Here is an 18,466-nt window from a genome sequence, read left to right on the forward strand (position 1 = left end):
TTAGTATCAGTAGTGTTTTGTGTAGATTCCTTGGGGTTTTCTATAGGCGATTATGTCTGTGAATAACATTTTTACTTGTTCTTTTCCAAACTCCATATTTTTATTTATTTTCTTGCCTTATTGCTTTGGCTAGGACCTACAATACAATGTTAAACAGAAGTGAAAAGAGTGAGCTTATTACTTTGTTAAAAGATTTTAGGGGAAAGCATTCACTCTTTCACCAATTTTTTTTTAAGATGCCGTTTTATATGAATTTCCTGTGACCTCTGTAACAAATTACCACAAATTTGGTGGCTTAAAAACAACATGATTTATTGTTTTAAAGTTCTGGATCAGAAGTCCAAAATCAGTTTCACTGGACTGAAATCAAAGCGTTGGCTGACCAGCATTCATTCTGAAGGCTACTCCTGTGGGGCATTAATTCCCTGGCACACCTGGCTTACCTTTCACCAGACAAAGTGGGCTCAAGAACCAGAGAATCAGCAAAGAAATGCATGTACTAGTGGTAAGAAGCTAGACAGTTGTGTACTGAATTGGTTAGTTAGAGCAAGGAGATATGGATGGGCACCAATAGCACCTGGGACAGTTGGTTTAATTGCACTCCTTTAAAAAAATTTCTTAAACTGTCTCTATATTAAGGACTCTACCAAAACCTGACTACTTTCCTAGAGGCCCCAAAACACCCAGGTAGTCTCCAGCTCACTCTCAGTACCAACAGATAAATCTGAAATCACATAAACATCTTTATGAAGTGCATCATTATCAGTGAGTAATATGCACCCACCAGGAAATAGGCATTCTCAAACATTGCTGAGGGATGGCAAAATAGTACAACCCCCATGGAAGGGAATTTGTCAATATCTGACAAAATTATGTATGTATGCATCTACCTTTAATACAGCAATTCCATTTCTAGGAATCTTCCAAAAGATCTTCCACCACAAATATGAACCAACATACACATACAAGGTTATTCAAATCAGTGTCATTAGTAATAAAATGTTGGAAATAATTCAAATGGCCATAGGAGAGTGGCTGAATAAACTGTAGTAGATATACAAGGTGGAGAACTATGCAGCTGTAAAGGGAAAAAAAGAGGGAGAGAAATGTTCCTAGGAACTGATATAGAGTAATTTCCAGAACATGTTGTTAAGTGAAAAAACAAGATGCAGAATAGGGTATCTGGTACACTGTCTTTTGTGTAAGAAAAATGGGGAAATAACTTATTTATATACTTGCTTAGTTTTGCAAAAATAAATGTAAGATGTATATTATAATTTGATAAAAAGATAAAGAAAAGAGAGAAAAGATAAACCAAAAAATAATAAAAATTATTATCTATAGGAAGTAGATAGAAATAGGGTAGAGGTGGCGATGGAAGTGAGATTTCATTGAGGATACTTTTTTTATACCATTTTGGCTTTAAAACCCTGTCAATATTTTATTTACTAAAAAATAAAATTAAAAGAGAAGAACAAAGAAGGCAAGCCCTTACCACTAATAAGAACAAATTAATAAAACTTTATTTGTAACATGACCAAGTAAGAAAATAATTATTTCAAATAATTATGAACACAGTACTCTGAACATGGGTATAGTCTCAGGATAAAGAGTTGCAAAGAAATCTGAAACTTCATCAAGTATATTTATATTTTAATATTTTAAGGTTGAAACTATTTTACATGTACAGTAGGAAAAGGTAAATACATATGAAAATGTTATTAGGAAGCAAAATTTTTACCGAAAGAGAAAAGATACATAATACAAACTAAAAGGAGAAAAGGAAAAATCCTAAATGTTCAATTTAAATCAGAATTTATCAGTATGAAGTCTTGATTGTAGAAAATGTTTTATTCCTAAGCCTGTACACTGAAAAGTCCTAGGATCCAGTAATAGTGGCAATGAGAACACCTAACGCTTAGATCTTGGTTTCTACTACCATTCCTGCACTTAAAGAAGCCAGGATTCTTTGCAGAAATAGCTGATTTGGGCCTGGAACAGGGAAAATACAAGATGAGCTTGGACCAGCTTCTTGTGCCAGAAAATAAGAAATTGCTCCAAGACAAAATGGGATTATAACAAAAGGACACAAAAGTCAGTTTGAAGGGATTTCACTAGCTAAATCTACAAAAGGTTGAGCATCAAAGAGAACAATAAGTATAAGTGAATAAAACAATCTGTAAGTCCATACTGATACTCAAAAAGGAAGGGAAGAGGGAAGAGGTCTTTCCAGAAGGCTGCCAGCTGGTAAGTGTAGAAGGCATGCTGGAGCTTGAATCAATTCAAGCAAGCATCCTCAATGAAGAGGAAAACACTGATGAAGGTTTGTGAGGGAACAAGATAAACACATGGTGCTAAAGTATCTCCCCACCGATTACTGACCAAATACAAAAGGATAACTGTACCTTTACCACAGAGATATCTGGCTGTTGCTACCTTGACCAAGTAATCAAACATAACATCATTATAGTGTGACACCTGACATTTTGATCTCCTGGTATGAGGCTATACAATGTGCACAGCACCTGCAAGGATTACCTTGAATCTTGTCAAGACTCTAAACCTAACTTTCAGTTTACAGGAAATACAGAAGACGGAGGAGCACATTGAATGACAACTTGAGGAAACAGTCAAACAAATACAGGTAGTGTGACATTCTACAATAAAGCTCTTCTGGTCTCTTTAGAAAGCCAATGTTGAGGGGTGGCAGGGTCGGGGGTGTGGGGGTGTGAAGGACTGTTCTACCTTAAAAGATGAAAAATAGATAGAAGATGACAGATAGATAGATAGATAGATAGATAGATGATAGATAGATAGATAGATGATAGATAGATAGATAGATAGATAGATAGATACTAAAGTGATCTAAAACTAAATGCAATATGTGAACCTGGATGAGATCCTGGTCCAGAGAAGAAAAGCTATAAAAATTAGGGGGAACAATTGGAGAAATTTGAATATGGATGAAATATTCACTGATATGATGAAATTGCTGTTAACTTTACTTAGTTGAAACAATGGTATTATAGTTATGTGGCATAATGTCCTTAATCTTTGGAAATACCTGATGAATACTTAGGGGTAAAGTTTCATGATGTCTGCAAATTATTTTCAAATATTTCAGAAAGAGAGAGATAGAGAGAAAGCAAATATGGCAAAATGTTCATACATTTTGAACCTAGAGAATGGATCTTTGAGTGTTTATTTTATTATTCTTTTAACTTTTCTATGTGTTTGAATATTTCAAAATAAAATATTGGAAAAAAATATATATCAATTGATACATATTGTGTTATATTTAAAATTAAAATTTACCATTAAAATCATATGTATTCAAATTATGTATCAATTCAATTCTGTATTTGAGAATGGAAAGCACTTTTTTAAAGGCAAACAAAACAGCTTGAAGTAAGGCAAGATAATTTATTTGAACCCTACTAAACACAGTTCTATACCAACAAATCTAAACATACTTGTTAACAGATATGCATGTGCACACATATATTATACATACACACATGCACACACATACACACACATACACAAGCTACTTATAAAGTACGATTTAACGTGCATAAAGACACCAGTGTTTTGTCCGTTGAAAGAACATAACATATTTTGTTTGCCAAAACTCTGAAGGGCAAAGATTTACTAACACTAGCCTTTTTTGGGCAAAAGTTCAACCCTCTATTAGAAACACAGGTAAACATGGCCAGAAGTTGTTGGGGTTTTTTAAGTATTTGAATTCTTGGAAATATGGCCATTTGCAGAGCGGGGGAGGCGATGCCCTTGTCCTGACTTTTCCAAAGAGAGAATTCTTTATTCCCTGTCTTGGAAAGTGCAGTTTTCAAATCTTGTTTTGCCGTCCCTGTCCCCTGACTTGGGCCACTGCAGACAGAAGCTCTGAAGCAGCAGCAGGCACCTCACACCTGCTGGTGAATTCCTCCTTAAGGCCTCAGTTCCCAGCCTCCACTGCACCTTAGAATCACCTGGGGAACTTGAGCACCAGTATTGATGCTTAGGCCCCATCACAGATGCATTGACTCAGAATTTGTGAAATCACTCATTCAGTATTTATTAAGTGCCCACTGTATCAAAGGCTTTTGGTCCCAGTAGCTGGCCAGAGGGTGGTGCATATTCAGGTATAACTATGATTTTGTCATTGTTCTTAAGCAGCTTAGTTCAGGAGGGAAGAGGAGAAATACACAGTTTGCCTAATTCAAGCTGTGTGATTAGCATGAGTCTGGTGTCCTGATGAAAGTCAAATTCTTGAGATAAGCTGAATCCAATCCAGATACAAGTATCATTTTAATACCTTTAAGAGGTGTGACCTGTCACATGGTAAAACTATAAGGAACACAGAATTCTGTCAACTCAAATCAAGTAATAAACTGAAAAAGAAGTTTAGAACAAATTCCCTGCAGATGCAGAGGAAACAATGGGAGGTTCTTTGTTCCTGATGGGAAAATATGACAGACTTAGGAAAGCCAAGTGCATGCCAGCTCCCAGTGAGCTCTGAAGGATCCAAGCCACAAGCAGGGTGGTCAAACACACAGCAAAGTTAAAGGAATTTGACAAAGAGCACCTGCCTACCCACCACCCACATTCTACTGTCAACACTTGACTTGGTGTCATCTCGTATCCATCCTTCTATTCATCCCTCGTATAGAGGCTTTTTAGATTGTTTGCACAATCTGTATGTAATTGGTATTACTACTTTGAAAATATAGCATATTAGAGGATTAGAATTAGTATTGTCACTCCAATGAAATATGTCAATAAGTATTTGACTTTAAGTTTAAATTGAAAACTTAATGAATATAGTATTGACTTATTTTAAAAAATGTAAGACTCATCAGAGAAGTTTGACACATTCAATGAGCTAGAATTATTTAAGAACTAAAGATTTCTTATTCTAATAACTATTTACTATATTTAAAGCATCTAATATCTTACATGTATTAATGCAGCATGAGACATAAAAGGGCATTGAAATAACTAGCTTCTAAGTGGCACCAAAAATTATTCAAAGACCTCCTTGATAGTATTAAAATTTATATATAGATAGATAGATAGACAGATAGATAGATATAGATATATAGATATATAGATATGTCTTTTAACAGAAAATTAACTTTTTATTTTTGTATGTCAAATAAAATATTATATATTTAAAAAATAAACCCAAAGAAGCCACTTTAGAAAAGCCACCGTCAGACACCAAAACCACATGGACAAGTGGACTGTGATCACTGTTTGTTGGGGACCAGGAAAGACATTCTGAGGAGACAAAATGCAGTAATCGTAACTACCGAGTGGCAAGTGGGTGCCAGGGCGTGGGTGGATCACTCTGCATCCATTGCCCCATCAGGCCTCACCACCAGCCTGTGCAAAGTTGGCATGATCAACCCCACTTCGTGGATGCTTGGAGAGAAATTTTATGGCTTAAGTCACACAGTTAATGTTTCTATTAATAAACCTGAACTCCTTACCTCTCCCCATCCCCAACCTTTATTAAAATGTCTTTACCCTCTGGTGGAAAAATATTAAAATGACTTAAGAAAGCTAAAGAATTTCAGAATCAAGCTAAATTATGAAAGAAGTGAGCCACAACTTGGGGGCAGGAGGCGGGATATGGTTTGCAGTCTTCAAGTTAGGGCAAAGAATTTGGTAGTGGAATATCTAGAATGCAAGAGAGATGAAAGGGCAAAGATTCTTTCTGTGTTCCCTGTCTCAGTGTAGGGAATTTCAAAGCTTCTCACGGGCCCAAGCCAACCTGAGATTTTTATTGCCCTTGACTCTGCCCTCTCGCCCCACTTTCAGCCTCTGATCATACTGCTTCCTTGCTCCATACCTATAAATCCAGCCTCCCTCTTCTCTCCACCCCTACTGGTGTTCTCTCCATTTCTGGGCTGCGATACTGCGATGGCTTCTGCTTGTTACCCCTGCCTCCAGCCTGGCCCCATTCCCGACCTCTCTCCAACTTGCCAGAACGATCCTTTCGAAGCATATTCAGAGTTATGTCCCTCCCCTACTTATCGGTGCAAAGTCCTAACTCCTTACGGTGGCATCTCTCAAGATCTCCACCTTGTCTCTATACCCCGTGAGACTCAAAGCTAGTTGAAGGCAACGTCTATATCTTCTTCACTGTTTATCTCCAGTTGCTAGTGCAAAAATCTAGCACACAGTAAACACTTCATGTCTGTCTGAATGAAAGAAAACAAGATGCGGCCCTAGATATCTGTCTGATCCCCAAACACCTCTTCCTCTGTCCGTGCTGCCTTTTGCACTTCACTTTGAAGGAAGGTGGGTGGGGTTTGTACAAACAGGAGATCTTGGGGGAGGAGAGCCGTACCTGAGGGGACTGCAAAATAGGATCCTGGAAAGAAAATGCATGCAGAGAAGTCTGAAGTACAGATTTGTTTGTTCACCCAACAAATATTTGCTGAGCGGCTATGATGATTTATTGCCCAGTTACTGTGCTGGATCCTGGGGACAGAGCAGTCACTCCTACATATGGCCTGCTGACTGCCGGTCAGGTTCTCTCAGAAGAATTGTGTGTCTATTAATTCTTTAAATCCTCACAGAGATCACATGCAATAAATATGACCCCCATGGGATGGATGAAGAACAGGGTCACATAGAGGCAAAGGGTCTGGGTATGAGGAGCGAGGAAGCCAAGAGTCTGGAAGAGAGTCGGGCTGTCTGGCCTTGACCTTCACCTCGGAACCCTGTGCTCAGTGTGTGTTCCCTTAGACACACACATCTCCTGCTCCCATTCAGTCCGCATTCTAATGAGGGGACCAGATAACAAATAACCAAACACAGGAGCACTCTCCTGTCAGAGAGTGACAGGAGTTGTAAAGGGACTACATCTGGGTGGCGGAAAGTGACTGTGAGAGCCACTCTCGATGGGGTGGCCACAGACGACTTTGCTTTGAAGGAGACATTGAACTGAAACCTGAATGATGAGAGGGAGAAGCTGCAGGAGAGCCGGGGAAGCGTGTTCCAGGCAGAGGGAACAGCAAGCAGAAAGGGTAGGACCAAAGTTGGAAGGCTGACTTCCCTTAGGGGTTCACATTTCACCCTAGCCTTAGAAGAAATTCAGTGGCTGCCAGAAGGGGTGCTTTTGTGTGTGACTGAGGACTTTCCTCCGTGAGTCTGGGGTGGACAAGCTGGGGAAAGGCTTTTTGTGTGGCCCTGAAAGCCAGCCTGCCATGTGGGGCCCCTGACGGAAGGTATTTTGAGCCCTGGAGCACGTTATCACCGAACCAGGCCGACTCACGTTCTCTTTGAAGCTGTGATTCTCAGCGCATTCTGAGTCATCCTGCCAAATATCTGTGGAGTTCTTCAGCAGCTGCCAAGTGCCCCGAGCCAAGCAGTGTCTGTAGGCCCTTCCTGCGTTCTCTGAAAGTAAACACAGCTCTGGGGGAAAGGTCACAACACACAGCCCACTCCCTGAGCACATGGTCAGGCCCTAGTCCTCACTGCAAAGCTGTGGAAAATCCCAGGGAAAAGGGGTTTTCACTTCCCCGTTTGGGGGCTCATTAACATCCCTACTGTTTATTTGGGACAGAAAGAAAAACCACAAAAGCCTCTACATTTCATAACAAACCATGATCCATTAATGGCTTCCGTGTTTACCAAAGTCTCTGAAGCTAGAACAGCCCCTGGTGACTTAGGGATGTAACAGCCCTCCAAGGGGCAGGCCAGCTGGGAGACGCCTGTTGGCGCTCTGCGTGCTTGCTCAGTGGGGCATCTCTTCCTGATGCTCAAGAGGTGGTGCCATGAAGAAGAGAAAGTGGTGCACGAAGCCTGCTCTGCCATGTACGAGCTTTGTGGCCTTGGGCCTGGCTCTCCCACTCTTTGGGCCTTTCAGTTTCAAACTATCAAAGCTGGGGATAATAATGGGACTGGCCCTCCACAGTCTGGGGGAGGATTAAGTGAACGTGTGTTTGTGCAAATGATGGGCAACACTTCTTTCCATGGTGATGTCCATTGGTGACTCAATCACATATTTCCCAGAAGCCCTTCCCCAAAGGGATTGTCCTCCTACCTGGATGACAAAGGACTGGACTTGCAAATGAGAAATAAAAATTTGTTGGAACTTCATACTCTCGATCCTGCATATAGTGGGCCAACAATAACTACGTATTTGCAGAATTTAATTAACGGGTCTTCACATCGTATTTCCACTTACCCACCTGACAGCCTTGTTAGCGTGTCTAATTGACACCTCAAACGACGCACCCCAAATCAAACTCTTCATCTTCTCCTCAAGCCTGCTCCACCCACATATTTTCCTGCCTCCATTGATGGCAAACCCATCTTATCAGTTTTCTAGCCCCAAACCTTGGAGTCATCTTTGGGTTTTTTTTTCTGTCTATCGTACCCTTCATCAGCTAATCCTGTCATCTCTACCTTCAACTATATCCAGAATCTGAGCACTGCTTTTCACTCCCTTCTTCCACCCTAACTGGGGCCACCATTGTCTCTCACCGGAATTATTGTGAAGGCATTCAGTATGCATGCCCCTGGTCTACAGTTAAGCCAGCAGTCAGAGCGAGCTGAATAACATGTCAGTCACATTATGTCAGGCCTCACCTCAAGTCATCCACGGGCTCTCTGAAAACGAGTCAAGAGTCCTTATGGCCTCCCCCAGAGCCCTGTCAGGTCTGGCCCCAGCACTCTCAGATGTAACCTCCTGTTGCTTCTCCTCCCCCTTCACTCCAGCAGCATTGGCCTCCTTGCGTTTTATGGAACACACCAGACACAATGCCCAAATAGTACACAACTTGAACTCATTGACTCCTTCTCTCCCCTTATTGGCGAAATCCCTTACCTCCTTTAAGTTTTCAGTAACACATCACCTTGTCATAAAGCCTCATCTCCCAATTTATAATAGCAGCTCACTACCCCTACTCCAACCCTCCCATCTCTCCCCCAGCTTGTTTAAAATACATCACATTCAAACACTCTATACGTTACTTAGTTATGATGTTTCTTGAATATTGTCTGTCTCTGCTGCTAGAATGTGAGCCCCCCAACGAGAGGAATTTTATTCTGTGTTGCTCACTAACATAGCCTAAGCACTTAAAATAATGCTTGCTACACAGTAGGTGCTCAATAAATGTTTGTTGAATGAGTGAATGCCATAATGTCACCTGACACCTGTGTTCTCCATGCCAGCCATAAGGCTCTGTGCTGGATATGCAAAGATGAAGGAGGCACAGCTCCAGGTCTAGCGGCAGGCGAGGGGGGATGTGCACATCAAAATGTCATCAAGTGTTGTAAATGCTAAGATGGAAGACGGCCCTTATGAGGCCTCAGAGAGGCAGAGGGCCGTTGCCCTTGTGGGGAGTAGCCAGAGAAATTTTCTAGAAGAACGAAGTTTCAAGCTGAGGATTAAAGTTGGATTTATATGTTATTACAGCCTATACAGACAGAAAAGTGTGGACAAAGGTATTGGGGAGGGGAATGGCTGGGCAAGTGTAGGAGCCTGGGGGCTATTTATCTGGCTGAAGTGGAGGTGGAAGGAAATGCTAGAGAGGTCAGCAGGGCCAGGTGATGGAAGTTCTTGAGCACCACTGAGAGGTGTTGGTGATGGGCCAACATTATCCAATGTGCATTTTAGAAAGCTTTGTGGCGGTGGCTGGAAGGGGGCCGGACTGAGGCAGGAAACCAGTGAGGAGCTCGGGAACAATGGCTGAGAGTGATGAGCCGTGGGGAGATGGAGGGGATGGGGGACCAGGGGACTTAGCTACCAACCAGATGAGGGCTGAGTGTCAGTGGAGTCAGGTGGAATTTGAGAATGTTTTTTTCTCCTCCATTTCTCAGTCTTCTCTGTCCCTCAATTCTCACTTCACCTGATAAGTCCTGACAGTTCTACCTCCAATATTTTTGTTTACTCTTTCCTCTTCCCTCCAACCTCTTGCACATTCCTGAGTCCACATTCGCATGATCTCTTTTTCTGGACCACTGCAGTAGCTTCCAAACGTGCATCCCTGATCCCCCTCCATGCCTCAGTCTAACAGCCACAGGCCAGCAATGTCATCGCCCTACACCACAGATCTCATCATGTCCTTCTCATGCCCTGATGCCTTCAGCAGCTCCTCATAATCTTTCTCTACAGAGGAAAGTTTAAAACCCTTAGGGCAATATAGAACTTCCTAAGCAATCAGGCCCCAGCCTCATACTCAGTCTTATATGCCATGATAGCCTGTTTCCTCTGTTACACAAGCTCCCTTCTCATATTCTATTGACCCTCCCTCTAATCTTATCTCACAAGAATGTTTCTCCATTCCTTCTCTACTGGCTCTACATTCTCCTTTCACTTCAGGGACCCATTTGGTTTCTAACGATTTAATGCACAAAAGGATGAGTGGGAAAGCAACTTCCTGTCTTTTGCAAAACACACTCCCCTTGCCAGGTTCTAAAAGCCCAGAACGCATTCTTTTTTTTTAAAAAAAAAGGCTTAGCTCCACTTCTTTGTAAGTTTAGATTTTTGATCAGTTTTTCCCTTGCAGTGAAATGGACCTCTATTTTCAGCACTTGGGAAGGAACACGGAGATGGTGGAGCTGGGCACTGGTGGTCTAGTCCGTGTGCCCTTGAGGAGTCCATGGACATTTGGGGCCTCAAAGGCCTGAAGGAGTCCAAGGGGCTCAAACTCAGCCTCAGACTCAGTTCCCATTTACAAAGCACCTACTGTGTGGCTGACTCGGTGTGTGCCTTCTCACTTATTTCTCAAGATGACCTTAAGAATTAGCTATTATTCACTTCAATTTTACAAGAAAACCACAGCTGAGGGCTCTGGCGATTTGCCGAAAGTCTGAGTATGGAATAGAGGGATGGGGTCTAACCTCAGGGCTCCTGATTCCATGTCCAGTGTTCTTTCTTCCTCCCTGAACTGACTCTGCAGGTCCAGCAAGCTCTCTGGTATCTCCCCTTTCACCTTCCCTTGAACCTCATATCCCCATATCTCCTAATTCCACTGGATCCTGGATCTCACCAGAAGACAGTTTCATAAAAGATGTCAATAGCTCTCCCACCCAGAAATGCACCTTCCTTTGAAACCCTCTCTTTGCACTTAGAGGCCTCAAAAAATTGAAACCAAATGTTAACTGACCTGACCATTTCTTGGACTGAAATTAAGTATAAAATGCCACTATCTCGCCTCCTTAGAAACCCATTCTCACTTTGTTTTGCCTGGAACTTTGTAACTGCTTCTGTTTCTTGAGAATAGTTTCATCTGTTCTTAGATTTGTCCATGGTCTTTGGTGAAAAGCAAAAGAGTTCTAACCAGTAATTGTTTCTCTCTTATTCCAGTAAAACAACAAGAGGCTGAGTTGCTGGGGGAGGTAGGGGTGGGATATCACCCTGAAGCCCTAAATAATAGTCACTTCCTTTAAGCGGGATCAGGGCAAGCTGACTGGTTAAATTCTCCATTCAAGTTCCATGGGGTTAAAAACACCAGTTCAATAACACCTCCTTCCACTGTTATTACAAGGGGAGTTTTGACATCCTTCCTCTTATCTGACAAGCCAAAGTTGCATAAATGTGAGGGTCCCAATCTTTCTCCCCCGTCTCTTTCTTCTCTCCATCATGGTTATAATTCTCACCCTCACTGCAGCAAATTCTTTGGAAGTCAGGCCTAGACTCTATTATCATCACAGAAAAGAAGATTTATATTAATGGAACATCCAGGCACAGAAGAATTGCAGGAAGACAAGAGGAGAAGCAGAGAGAAGAAGAAACATGTATTACTGATGACTTAGAAGGAGAACTTTTGTGGAAGAAGACTTGAGAAAAGCACTTAGTAGGAGCCCTTTCTCTAACTGCTCCCTGGCTGGCCACGCAGGAGGGACCAACCTTTAAGGAAACTGTCAGAAATTGGTCAAATAAGACATATTACCTTCACGCCACCAAGGTAAGTATGATGGGCAGGGAACGGAGACATTTCCTGGAGAGGAATGAGGCCAGCACACATACCGATCAAAGGTCCCATTACAAAATATGCCTGCAGAGAGAAGAGGCCAAATGAACAGCACCATTGGAACACTGGGTCTACTGATGGAGGCACAGGTACCAGGAGCCCAGAGCCCTCCTTCCTGGCATTGGAAGCTGGAGAAACCTGCACAGGGACCAGCACAGGTATACCAGATGCATCAAGGATGAGAAACAATATGGGGAAGGCAAGACTGTTTAATCCATCCCCAAGAACTTTGTTTTTGTCTACCCAACTTGACCTCTGGCAGTGATCCAGTCAGTTATGTCAATGTACACGTCACGCTGATTTGGGTTTACTTTACATGAACTGAACTCTCACAGAAACTCAGGGTCAGGAGGACACTCGGTTTAGCCAGCATCTTATGTTCCATAATTAACTAGATAATTGTCAAACCTTCATTAATTAGATCCCGGAACACCCTTACTGTGAAACGTGCAAAATGACCAGTGGATATGAGGGTACCTGCAGAATTAAAGTTCTTTGTCATGTGTACCTGGCACAAGCACTACCTGGTCACATTTTTTTCTTTGAAGACTAATCTGATGATCATTATGAAATATTTGAGCCATCTCAAGCTCAGGGAATGATTTACACCCCACTGCTTGGCAATGAGAAGCTACTAACATAAGCCCCAGCCTTATAGGCCTCCCAGAATCAAACGAAGGGTTTCAGGCTGAATCCCAAATGTCCATATTGCAGGCTCCTCACTGCTGGAAGCCAAGCATCATTCCCCATTATCTGCTCCCTATTAAGCTAGAACTCCGGGTGAACATCCAGGTTACTTGCATCGAGACCCTACACATGCAGATCTGCTAGGTAATACACTAGTTTGGGGTACCTTGTCGACCTGGCTGCCAGGTGTCAGCACCTGGTCTGTGTGAGGCAGTACTCACCTGGCTGAGCTGCTCAAAGCATGGCTCCAGGTAGAAAACCTGGCCTACTTTGATTTTAAAGAACAGGATTCCCTAAAGTGAGAGGTGTTTTTGTATCAGATCAAGCATTAATTGCTGCCTGCCTGGGCTGAAGGAATAGTTACAGGGAGAATGGTATGGCTTGAAGGCTGTCACTGCCTTTGGGTCAGGAAAAGAAAGAGAGTTTATAGTGTCCTGTCAACCTTCGGGCTGCTGAATGAAATGATCTGAAAGAAGCTGGGAGAACAAAGAGGGGACAGCTTTCATCCATAGGCCCCAGTGCACAGGGATGATGAGCCAATGCTCCTTTTTATATATATATTTTTAAAAAAAGAATCTGATATCCCCAAAAAGGCAGCTTGTGGGTAAAGGAGGCCATGGACTGACCAAACTATTAAAAAATTTGCTAGAATGCTCTAAACTTAGTGTAGATCTGGATAAGAAAAATGTTATGATTCAGCTTCAGTTAACACTCTGAGAGACTGAGGACCACCCCACCACCCCTCGCCTACCAACCCCCATCACTCCACTTACCACACACTCAGTTGCTCATGTCATGTGATTAGGTGTTGAGTGTGCTGTGGCTTTTATCAAAGACGGCCACACACATATGTATCACATCTCACATGTTCTTTTACTATGAGAGGTGGGGGTCTATCATCCCTCCCCTTGAACCTGGGTAGGCTTTAGAACTGTCTGATCAAACTGAGCATGGCAGAAGTGGCTTCTGAGGCTAGGTCATAAAAGGCAATCTGGCCTCTGCTCAATGCTAGCCCTTGGAACCCAGCAGCGTGCTGTGAGGAAGCCCAGGCCAATACGGAGAGGCCATGTGGAAGTTTTCTGGGCAACAGTCCCAGCTCAACTCTCAGCTGAGAGCGAGCATCTCCCAGCAGACATGGGTGTGAACAACCCTCCAGATGATTTCGGCCCCCAGCCTTTGAGTCTTCCAACTAAACTCCAGACATTGTAGAGCAGAAATAAGCCATCCCCTACGTGTTCTGTCTGAATTCCTGACTCACAGAAACAATGAGAGATAATAAATGATTATTTCTGTTTTAAGCCACTAAGCTTTGGGGCTATTGATTACACAACCATAGATAACTAATATATGTGCTTACCAGAAGGTTCCTTGAGTAAGTCTTTCAGGCACTTCTCTTTGTACTGAGCCCACTTCCGAGTTGTCGCCTCAAGGAGAGATCCTGTAGCCTGAGCAGAAAAAAAACTGTGTTTGAAATGGTCCAGTTAGCTGCAAGCACATAGGTGGCCTTGTTATCTCATACCATGATTCTCAAACCTTTCAACTGAAGCGTCCATAATGGCCTGCACCGAGAAACAGAATTCCTTTTGTTTCTTATGTTCTATTTAAAATATACATATAGAATTTTTGGTCAAGATGCCGAAGTAGGTAAACACTGTGCTTGTCTCCTCTCTTGACCACATCAAAATTACAACTAAACTACAGAACACCCATCATTGAGAATCACCTGAAGTCTAACTGAACAGAAGTCTTACAACTAAGGACATACAAAAGAAGCCACCTCGAGACTGGCAGGAGGGGCAGAGATGTGGAATTGGTTGGTTGCACACCCGTATGTGGCGGTTGAAAATCGGGAGGGATGTCTTGGTCCTCCCCCCCCAGAGGAGTGAGGGGTCCCAGCCTGACACCAGGCTCCCCAGCCCAGGATTCCATTGCCAAGGGGAAAACCCCCAGAACTTCTGGCTGTGAAAAGCAGAGGAGATTGTGGCTGGGTGAGATGGAGGGTGGCTAGAGTCCCAGATGTTCCTCTTAAAGGGCTCACACATGGACTTACTTACTGACAGAATCACAAGCTCTGAGCTCCAGTGCTGAGGCAGCAGTTTGAAAGGTACTAGGGGCATATGGAGAAGAACTGAGTTGTCTGCCTTGAGGGAGAGGGCTGGAGGGGCAGCTTTCTCCCAGACAGAAGTGCAAGCAGAAGCCATAGTTCCTTTGTTAAGCCCTCCCCACTCCAGGCATGCAGACACAGGCAACCACCATATCTGAGCCTCCATTAACCTGTCTAACACCATTTGCCCTGCCCTAGTGATTCTCTGAAACCCTGCCCTACCCAACCTGCAAGCCCACCCAATCTGCTTCTGGTGGGTTTTCCATAAAAACAGCCTCTCTTGGCTCATGCTGTGGATATTCCTAAAATTTCTCAAAGGTTCACAAACCCCAAACAAGCAGCATCGAGCCTCTGCATGCCCCATACTTCCTGCTGAGCAGCCCCAAGCTTGGCACTAGTGGCAGTCAGCCTTAGTTCACAGCTTAGCCTCTCCCAGGCACCTCCCAACACAGTGCAGGTGGCGGTCACCTGAGAATTGCTTTGTGGCTCATTCCAGGTGGCCTTCAGCAGGCATAGGTTTCGGCTGAACTCGGCCTTTGGTGAGGCCCCTCCCAGGAGGCCCTGGGGATGGCACATCTGGTGGCCATCTTCAGACTGAGCTGGAACGCCACCTGGCTGCCTCCACAGATGACACACCCAAAGGGCAGGCTGAGCATGCACCAAAGCCCAGCTAAAGTGAATCCTGCTCTGTAGGGTCAGTCCCTGCACAGCAGCTCCTCTCCTGTAGTTACAGCCAGTCCTCATAATCAATCAGCCTGAGGGTTAATCCCTCCATTGACGTGCCAATAGCAACCAAGGCTCAACTACAACAGGAGGGCACACACAACCTACACAAATAACACACCACTTCATAATCTAATCATATTGATTTTAATGCAAGTATGAAAGATTTTTTTACAAAATCTTCAAGTGAGGTTGACATTTTAAGCGGATACAATATGCTAGTCCTGAGGTTTCACACCTTAACCAGATGAATAGTTGCATGCTTCTAAGTCCATGCAGATCTCAAAGAAAGGAGCCGTACACTAAGAGGGCTCGATCATGTGTCAGAGGAGGACCAGAGGAATTGCAGGGGCCTGCGCCATCCTGACCATGTGCCTGTGGGTCAGAGTCAAAGACATTGGGTGGACAGATGCTCTGTTACTGTGCTGAAGCTTTGGGACTTTTTTCTTTCTAACATTAACTATTCCACCCCATAAAACCTTGGATATACAGCACACACTTTTTGGGCTTTCTAGACAATTGGGTTGTCTAACAACTTCTAATTGTGTTTTTGTACCACTTCTTTTGGCCTTAAAAGGGCTTTTCCCCTTGAGTTTACTCATCTTTATTGAGTACCTATTGTGTGCCAGGCTTTGCATTAGGGAGGAATTGAAGAGGATACAAAAAATGAGCAAAACACATTCTTTTCCCTAAAGGACTTAGAATCTCCTAAAGATAAGACAATTATAGTTGACCCTTGAACAACACAGGGGGTTAGGGGTCCTGATACTCTCAACGCTCAAAAATCCATGTATAAATATTGACTCCTCCAAAACTTAATTGTCCCCCAGGATATGTGGGGGACTGGTTCCAGGACCCCTTGCAGATACCAAACTCTGTGGATGCTCTGGTTCCCTACATAAATCATGGAGATTAGCACATACAGTTGGCCCCCAGCACCTGTGGACTCTCAACTGTGGATCAAAACATTATCGGTATTTATTGAAAAAAATTCACATATAAGTGGACCTGCGCAGTTCAAACCCATGTTGCTCAAGAGTCAGCTGTGTATAATTGGCTGGTACCCAAAGTCAAGTGACATTCTGACCCTGTCATCCTCTGCTTCCACATAGGCTCTTCCCCCAGTGGCTCAGTATGGACACCGTTGTCCTCTCAGTCACGGACCAGAAACCAGGGGTTGTCCTTGACTCCTCCCACTCCCTCAACCCCACACCCATCTAGGCACCAGATTCTGTCCTCCTAAATTTCTCTCCTGGACAGACAACCCTGCCTCCCATTTCCTCCATCTCTGGACTGGTGCCACAATCCCCCAACCCTGTTCCAGAGTGATAATAAGTCCAACGGCAGACTGAGCACAGGATGCTCCTGCCTGAAGTCTTCCCCGCGTGGCCTTGTCAACGTGAGAGTTAATATCTCAGCCGCCCGGTCCCAACCCTGTCATCTCCGGTCATGCTCTTTCATGCCTTTACATTTTTGCACTTCCCACTGGTACTTCCCTTCCACCCTCATCTTCACCTGTCTCACTCTCTACTCGTCTCTCAAGGCTCAACCCAAGCCTACTCACCCCTGTCATACCTGACAACTTCTCTCACTGGTCTTGAGCTAGTAGCCCTTCCCCTCAGCGCCCTGTGACCCCCACACACTACTGATTCCGATGGCACATCACGTCCTGTCATCAGTGGGTGAGCTATGCCTTTCACCTCTGAATACAAACACTTAGCACAGGACTGGAGTTATTGTCCTCATTGTCTCTCATTTTCCAGCTAAAGAAACACAGGCACAGTTGTGGATAGAGAGGGGGAAGGGGGACATGAACACGAGAGGGGTTAAATATGTGATCTGGGCTAAGGTTGCCCGGTTAATCAGTTGGCTTTGAGGCTTTATCTCCTCTCACAAGGAGTAAGAAACTCAGATGCTTTCTTGGACCAGGTAGACAGCCTGAAAGAATGAAGTGAGACGGGTATAAAAAGAGGGAGTGGAGGAGCCTATTATAAATTGGGGAGTTGCTCCGCCAAAAGGTATTCAAACACACATGTACACATACACGCACACACGCACACACACATGCACGCACACACACACATGCATGCATGCACACACACACATGCACACACACACACACTCAGCCAAAACAAAGCAAAAAAAAAAATTTTATGAGCTTCCTGGGTAGCCAGTTTTCACCTCCTGAATAATTAGTGCAATTTACTCTCTGCTTCCTCTGCCCAGCACGCACACCACTGCCCAATACTATTACATTCATAATGGGGTCTGTGAATAGTTCCTTTGCATATATTTCAGAGAATCACACAGTTAACTTTTTGAAGAAAAACTAGTATGGCCATCATTAGACTAAAAGGTCCCAAACTTTCTCAATGGTGCAGTGTCTTTAGTGTCTCCACAATTATTCCACAGCACCCCAGGCCAAAATAAATACCTAAAGTCCCATTTATTAAGTAGGTAGGTGCAAACAACTTCATAAGTATTTACATCCTAATGACTTAGTGCCTCCTAAGGCTTACATAACTTCTCAAACCTACGGCTCGGATTGGGCACCACCACCTTTTTTCCACATTGATTTTTGTGCGGTACTTGCTTTTTATCACAGCAACTGTGCAAAGCAGCTTTATCACAGCAAAGATACGACATTACCGAAAGGAGTGAAGCACGATGTAATGTTGAAACCATGAACTACCTTGAGCTATTCATTCTCACAGTGTCTGGCAGATGTCATGGATCACTGCTTCCCTCAAAAAATTAAAATATCTTACAGTACTCCTGTGAGCTCCCAGCAGTGCCCTGGGGCAACTTAGCACTCCATTTGGGAACCATGAAATTAGCCAGTAAATAATGATAATGAAATAATTAGCATTTATCCCTTGGCTTCAGTTTCCAATGACTTTAATGACAAATCAATAATATATCTCTCTGAGTTATGGCCCACGAGCCAAGACAAAAGTTT

The 18,466-nt window shown here is 43.5% G+C and overlaps 1 protein-coding gene across 1 annotated transcript in view; it reads right to left on the minus strand.

Annotated features, from left to right (window-relative positions):
* GLP2R (glucagon like peptide 2 receptor) overlaps positions 1–18,466 on the minus strand; it is a 102,027-nt gene that overhangs the window by 79,776 nt on the left and 3,785 nt on the right. The window contains 3 exon segments of the mRNA XM_019654420.1: positions 7,286–7,407; positions 11,913–12,017; positions 14,038–14,125. Coding sequence (XP_019509965.1) covers positions 7,286–7,407; positions 11,913–12,017; positions 14,038–14,125 — 315 coding nt within the window.

The sequence above is a fragment of the Hipposideros armiger genome, unplaced genomic scaffold (assembly GCF_001890085.2).
Source record: "Hipposideros armiger isolate ML-2016 unplaced genomic scaffold, ASM189008v1 scaffold_222, whole genome shotgun sequence".
NCBI classification, from domain to species: domain Eukaryota; kingdom Metazoa; phylum Chordata; class Mammalia; order Chiroptera; family Hipposideridae; genus Hipposideros; species Hipposideros armiger.